This window comes from Zingiber officinale, chromosome 1A (genome assembly GCF_018446385.1).
Source record: "Zingiber officinale cultivar Zhangliang chromosome 1A, Zo_v1.1, whole genome shotgun sequence".
NCBI lineage: Eukaryota > Viridiplantae > Streptophyta > Magnoliopsida > Zingiberales > Zingiberaceae > Zingiber > Zingiber officinale.
The window spans coordinates 129,947,210-129,954,771 of record NC_055987.1 but is presented as its reverse complement, the minus strand read 5'-3'; the positions used below and the strand labels follow the sequence as shown (position 1 = coordinate 129,954,771).

Sequence of the window (7,562 nt, the reverse complement as noted above, 5' to 3'; positions counted from 1 at the left end):
TAAATTTCCGTCGGTAATGTTTACACTACAAGAAAACAGGGCTTCAGAGACGAAAAATTCCGTCTCTGAAAGTCATTTTTCCGTCTCTAAAGAATATTTGAGACGGAATATTCCGTTTCAAATATCCGTTAGTGAAACCCCCGTAGCTAAATTTGAAACGGACATATTCCGTCTCAAATATCAAAAACAAATTAAAAAATTGTTTGTAAATCTGTTTTTATTTGACCAAATGAAAATAATTGAAAATATAAATTCTGTTTTTAATTTTGTTTTAAATCCATTATTAGTCTGTGTCAAATTACATAAAAAATATAATTTTGATTTGTTTATAAATTCATTTATAATTCGGTTTATAATTCTGTCTCAAAATTTGTTTTAAACCCATCATTAATTTAAAATTTTATTTTTAAATTAAATTTATCACTAAATTTATATTATTATTTAAATTTATCATCTACGTGAAACTTTTAACAAGCACACATTTCAAACAAATTTATAATTTTTAAAACAATTAATTTCTAATACAAAAGTATCATAAAATTAATATTGAAATAAGTAAATATTCACATCATCTAAATACATTTAACCATTAATCAAAGATAAAGTAATTTAATCTTTATTTCGCTTAAATGATTTGTATATCCCGCCTCTTGAATCATTTTACAAACCATCTCTTTTAGATTTTCTTCTCTTTGTCTACCTTCCTCGATAAGTTGTTCTTCCTCTGTCTATTTTCTTTGATAATGAGTTCCAATTTATTATTGCTTTCAGTAATTTCTTCCTCCATCCTCTTGCTAATAGCACGCATGTCTTCAATTTTTTGAGATAATTCATTGTTGTTCTCATGAGAGCACATTTCATTGGAACTTCCATTGCATGATCTTCTAAAATGTTGATTGCGTCCAAATCCGTACACCCTCCTCTTACATGGATCACCCACCACATCACACCATGATTTGAAATTGAATGAAGGTCGAGTAGACTGATCATCAACATTTTGTCTCTCTTTATATTGTTCCTGTCCATATTACAAGGGCTTATATTAGTTTAACAAATATAAAAACCAACAAGTAAGAATTAGTATAAGCTAATAGAAAATTAATGAATAACTAATTATGTTGACTTAACAACCGATTTGTTATCCACAAACTCTCCAGTACCTTACTTTCTTTTATGCATTCGTTCAAAAACCTCAAATTCATCCACATCTCGTCCCAAATCTTTTTTCTACAATCATATATAAATTGGAATAAAATATAAAATAAATGAGATACATTGAATTTATATGTAAATGTCAAATATTTAATAAATTTATCAGATGTGTAAATTATTGGAATAAACATGTTAGAAAAGAGGTTTACCATTCTCTCACGGTGTGCTACAAAAGAAATTGAACTCCCAGTATGTTTGATAGTAGACCCATCCTTCGCTGTCATTTTATTCTTCCGTACAATTTCACATTTGATCTTGTGATCTGGTTTATTCCAATGAATTTTAACCAAGTCATTCCATATATTAGCTTCCATCCAATCAGGTCCTCTACCTATCATATCTAATATGTCTGGTTTCCTTCCTAAATCTTCTTGTGCAGATGATAATGTTGCTTTCTTAGCCAAATGAATGGATGCCCTGTATCTCTCACTTGAATTTTCATTCCATACCTTTTTCATTTCTCTGTCGGTAAAATTATCCCAATTATATCTCAACTGCATCAAAACAAATAAATAATCAAGATTATATATAATATCATATGTGAATAAATAATCAATGGCTGCTCTAACTACACCAGATATAGTCCAAGCTCGCATATTAGAACATACAAATAAATAATTAAATAAATTAAATCAATAAAAAGAACCCAGCTATCCAAGGTTGTCTAAGCTAAAGGAAATCATCTCGGCACACATGCAACCAAAATGACTCAAATGGCACATATGCAATTGACTAATCATTTATACATATACCATCAATAAACTCAAAACCGAACTTTGACCTGACATATAGTTAAAATATGGGTTTAAGAGGTTGTGTAACTTTCTTTGGGTCTTAAACACATGATACATGAACTCATTAGGCAGAGTTGTATAATTAACATAAGAATTTTTTTTCAAAGTAAATCTTCTCATTAATTCTATCACTTTGCCAAAAAAAAAAATATCCAATTAAAAAATATATTACTTACCTTAAAATTTTCCCAAAGTAAATCTTTAATATCACTAGGTACCTTTTTCCACGTTGGCCATACTCCTTTAATCACTCCTTTGATATCATTTGTAATTTCACGAGGAACTTCATTTTCGACAAATCTAAAGATAACAAAATTATGAATATTATAACAAAAAAATTAATTTAATACAAAAATATCAAAACTTAATAAATTTTAAAGGTCATATGACTTACTTATTCATAACCACATTTATTTTAGTCCGTCCATCAATATTGGTTGGAATTTGAGACCCTTGATTAGGTCCTCTTCGTCAAATGAACTATCTTCTTCGCAGCTTGCATCATTAATCACGTTATCATCTGAAATTTATCTTCCCACCTCATCCTATGACAAATAAATAAGAAATTTTAGTTCAATGTTTAACCATGGATATTAACCTTACCATTGTGATTTTCAAATAAATAAGAAAATTTACATTTAAATCAATTTCGTCAAGGTGCTAATGCAATACAAGAGCTTAAATTTTAGCTAATTGAGCAGTATTGAAGTAGCAATACAAGAGCTTAAATTTTAGCTAATTGAGCAGCAATACAAAAGCTTAAATTTTAGTTAATTGAGCAGCATTGAAGTAGCAATACAAGAGCTTAAATTTTAGCTAATTGAGCAGCAATACAAGAGCTTAAAATTTAGCTAATTGAGCAGCATTGAAGTAGCAATACAAGAGCTTAACTTTTAGCTAATTGAGAAGCATTGAAGTAGTAATACAAGAGTTTAAATTTTAGCTAATTGAGCAGCATTGAAGTAGTAATACAAGAGCTTAAATTTTAGCTAATTGAGCAGCAATACAAGAGCTTAAATTAGTACAAAAAAGTTTGACTACAATTGTAGTTCAGCTTTTTTTATGTCAGGTGCACCCCTGCCATACACATCACAAAGTTCTCCATGAAGGGTCTTCATAGGCACCTACTTTACCGTTGCTATCCATACCAATATAATAAGGAATATTGCCTAAGATGCTTCCTTAAAAAGGATTATCTAAGAGCTTTGTTCCTGAAACAAGCACATTAGCCAATATTAGTTTCATTAGTGATCAAAACGTAACTGCTATATTATATAAGTATTCAATTTTCAAATTAGTATACTTGATGCCCTATATACTAATGCTCATATCTGTTAAGTGGGATGTTTTAAAATTGTATTGTTCTTGATTTTAAGGATAACCTGTTCCATAGTACAGCAATGTTCTGGTAGCTCATCCATTTGGCTTCAACGTGTCAGAAAACCCATTACAATAACTTCTTTAACCTAGTAGCTCTAGCAATGTTAATTAAGATTAAATCATAGACCAATTATATTTTATGTCAGCCACCGCACGATTAGGTCACACGAATGACCTCGATCGCATGAGTAGGACGTAACTGGTGTTGCGCGTTCTAGAACAGAGAAGAAGGCTGGAAAAGAAGATTAGGATTACCTGAGCTTAAGCTTGTTCGGTGGATCGTGGAAAGAATGCCGGAGAAGAAGATCGCGTGCGCCTTAAGCCGGAAGGTTGCGCAACTTAGAGTCGTGCGTGATTTGGAGCTAGAGAAGAAGATCTCTTGCCCCTTAAGTCAGAGCCCTTAGAGCTGTGCTTGATTTGGGACCGGAGAAGAAGATCACGTGCAAGCCGAAGAAGAAATCGCGTGCGTGCAGCCTGAGAAGAAATCGCGTGTGCGCCGACGAAGAAGAAATCGTGCGCCGACGAAGAGAAATCGCGTGTGCGCCGACGAAGAAGAAATCGTGCGCCGACGAAGAGAAATCGCGTGTGCGGGATTTGGGAGAGAAACGTGAAGGGTTTAGGGCTTATTTATTATTTAAAAGAAAAATATATTTATAATTACTTAATAATCTATTTCTCATATTTTATATTTATAAACAGATTTATTTTCTGTTTAAAACAACTATAAACTGATTTACAAACAAAAAAAAAAATCTCATATCAAATTTCGTTGATAATTCGTATTTATTTTTGTTTATAAAAATTAATTTATAAATTTTGTTTCTAATTTATTTTAAAATCTGTTTTAATTTTTTTTATATATTATTTTTTTTAAAGTTAAACAAAATAATAATTCTGTAGTAAATCCGTTTATAATTTATTAAAATTTAAAACAGATTTTATTTCCGTTTTAAAATTCTGTTTCAGATACCCTATTTTCTTGTAGTGTTAACGATAGAAAACTGCCCCGTCAATAGATAGGAGACGGAAGATAACGGAATTTATCGATTGAATCATGATTTCCGTTGGTAATTTACCGACGGAAAGCACGATTCCATCGGTAATTCCCGACTGAATAATGTTTTTCGTAGGTAAATTACCGACGAAAATCACGATTCAATCGATAAATTCCGTTATCTTCCGTCTCCTATCTGTCGACGGGACAATTTTCTGTCGTTAAACATTACCGACAGAAATTTATATTTTGTCAGCGAATACCGACTAAATATCATTTCCGTCGGTAAATTTCATTCCCGACGCAATAACTTCCAATGTCACAAATTCCTTCGTTATTCCGTCGGTAATCCAAATTACTGACAGAATTGTGACGGAAAATTCAGTCGGTATTTACTGTAATTTTTGTAGTGTTTGTTAATTGGTTGTAAAATTTTTGATACGGTGTTGGTTAAGTTTGGATATTTTTGATGTAAACAAGATAAAAATAAAGAAAATAAATGGAGTTCTGTTGAAATTTTTAGGAAATTAGTGATCAGAATTTAATTTCGGTCGCTAATATTTGAACATAAAATTATATTTTGATTTCTAATTTAAATTTATTTAGCGATCAAAATTTAATTTCGGTTGTTATTTGATGAAACGGATAATTTTCTGTTCATAAATTTGTCACCGAAATATCATACGGTCGCTAAATATTAGAGACCAATACTTAATTTGGTCGCTAAATTTAGCGACCGAAATTTAATTCAATCGCTAAAACTTATTACGACAAAAAATTCAATGATATTTTGTTTCTATCACTAATCGGTCGCTAAATCCATTTAGCGACCAAATATTTAGTCGCTAAAGTTGGATATTTTTGTAATGAATGACAAAAACGATATGTTCAAGGCGAGGCGAGGCGAGGCGAGAAAATAACTCATCGACACCAACCTCATCAGTGTTGTTAGGATCGGCCACCAGCACCACCAGCAGTGACAGCGACGTGCCTAAGAACATAGATCTGGAAAGAATAGTGCGTCACAATACTGGGGAGTATAGTTTGCAAAATCACGATCCGGATCGTAGGATCGTACGATTCTACGATCCGGAAACCCAAAATCGATCCAGGATCGTGCAGAATCGAGTTTTGCAGTAGAATCGCAGCAGGATCGGTAGGATCGGAACAGAATCGGTAGGATCGGAGCAGGATCGGTAGAAGCTTTGAGAGGTCATAACTTTTGACTCGGATTGAACCATGGAGCCTATAATATATCAAATCAAAGCTCGTTCAAAGATCTTTAATAAATTTCAAAGTTTATCCTTAACCACCCTATTTCAAAGCCAAAAAATATCATTTAAATCATTTTCAGATGTCTAGGAGATTTTATCTTTTTTTTTTAATTATCTTTTTTTCATCTTATTAGGGGTTTAAATTATTTAAACATATGTTTAACTATTTTTAGTTAGTTTTTTATCAATAATATTCTGTCATTTATTTTCCTCAAAATAATGGGTGTTTGGATGCCTATTATCTAGTATTGTGTGGCATCAACCAGTCTTTAGAAGATTATTTCCGGCGTTCATATTTGAATCAAAGGATTCAATAGCTTCTATTATATACGTTAGGTGGCCTGTAAATTGAATTATCTTATAAACTAAGAAAATATTTATTATCAATGTGTTATTATTATTGTATTAATAGAAATTTTATATTTTTATCATTTTATGATATGAAAATATAAATATTATTACTATAAGAGAATAATAGTTGAATTATAAATTAATTTAAATTTGTACATGTAGTAATATAATTTGAGGTGTTAGTGTAAATGATTGTATATATATACAAAATTAGTTATTTACTTATATGTAAATGAGATTTTTAGGTATTTTTTCTAATTATTAATCATGTATAATAAGATTTTAAGGGTTTTTGGTAGGATCGTACGATTCTACGATCCGATCCTGACCGATCCGATCCTGACCCTAAATCGATCCTGCGTAGGATCGCGATTCTAAAAACTATGCTGGGGACGCAGCGATGAGGCGATGGAGAGATGTTCAAAGTAGGGTTGATTGAGGGATGCTTCAAAGCTAATTTCTCTAGTCTCTTTAAATAGGTATAATTTAGTAGTCCTGTCCACGGGTTAGGATCTGTAACTCATCCGTCAAATTTTTTTAAAAAAACAATGTTGGTGCCTAGTCTCAAACTTCGGTATACTGGATTTTAATATCATGCGTTATAATTAAAAATAAAACTTTATTTATATCTAAATAATAAAAAGTAATATATTTTTAAAAAAATATATTTAACAATGTTTTCTGTAAGATTTTTTTTATTTTTTTCCAGTAAATAATTGAATGAAATATATAAGCATTTAATGGTATCTATATCATTATCATAGCCATTCAAAAAATTTAAATAAATTTGTTTTTTATAATGCATAAGGACTTCTATATTATTTTAGATAATTTTTCATATAACACATCGTTGGCTTTGTAATAAAGCCACAGATAAAAATGATACATTCCAGAGGAAGTCAGAAAATACCTCATCAGTATAGGCCTTATTATTATTATAAGATTGACAACCAGCACCACCAGCTACGGCGTACCTAAGAACAAAGATCTGGAAAGAATAACGTGCCACAACATCGGCGATGCGATGATGAGGTGGCGGAGAGATGCTTCAAAGTACAGTTGATTGAGAGATGTTTCTAAGCTTTTTCTCTAGTCTTTTTAAATAGAGATAATTCAGTAGTCTTACCACGGGCCAGATCCGATTAGGACCTGTAACTCGCCCATCAAAATTTTTTTAAGATGAAGTTAATACAAATGTTGGTGCCTAGTCTTGAAATTCAATATATCGAATTTTTAATATTATGCGTTATAAAAATAAAACCTTATTTATATCTAAAAATAAAAATAATCTATTTTTAAAAAATATATTAAACAATATTTTAGATATTTTTTATTTTTTTCAGCAAATAATTGAATGATATCCTAGCCTGGTTCAAAAACTTTAGATAATTTTTCATATGGATTGACCCGTTGAGAGGTTGTTTCCTCTTCAATAAAGTCACCAAACAAAATGATACGTCCAAAGTCAGGCCAGAAAATATATCATTTGTTGAAATAATCGGTGTAACTCTAACTTTTAATATTTAGGTAAAAGTTTAAGTTTTAATATTTAGATAA

At 30.8% G+C, this 7,562-nt stretch overlaps 1 protein-coding gene across 3 annotated transcripts; it reads right to left on the bottom strand.

Annotated features, from left to right (window-relative positions):
* Positions 1-519: 519 nt before the first annotated feature.
* On the bottom strand, positions 520-3,993 carry LOC122033315. 3 transcript variants are annotated; one of them, XM_042592338.1, is made up of 6 exons: positions 3,642-3,993; positions 2,401-2,551; positions 2,183-2,306; positions 1,362-1,706; positions 1,161-1,227; positions 520-1,018 (listed from the first exon to the last, which is right to left on the bottom strand). In XM_042592338.1, exons 2-5 carry the CDS (start codon positions 2,406-2,408, stop codon positions 1,162-1,164), a joined length of 543 nt encoding a protein of 180 aa, XP_042448272.1. In that variant the 5' UTR covers positions 2,409-2,551; positions 3,642-3,993; the 3' UTR covers positions 520-1,018; position 1,161. The 3 variants fall into 3 exon arrangements, with proteins under 3 accessions (XP_042448272.1, XP_042448259.1, XP_042448265.1); XM_042592325.1 differs by lacking the exon at positions 1,161-1,227; XM_042592331.1 differs by lacking the exon at positions 1,161-1,227 and having other exon boundaries at positions 2,225-2,306.
* Between the last annotated feature and the right edge of the window lie 3,569 nt (positions 3,994-7,562).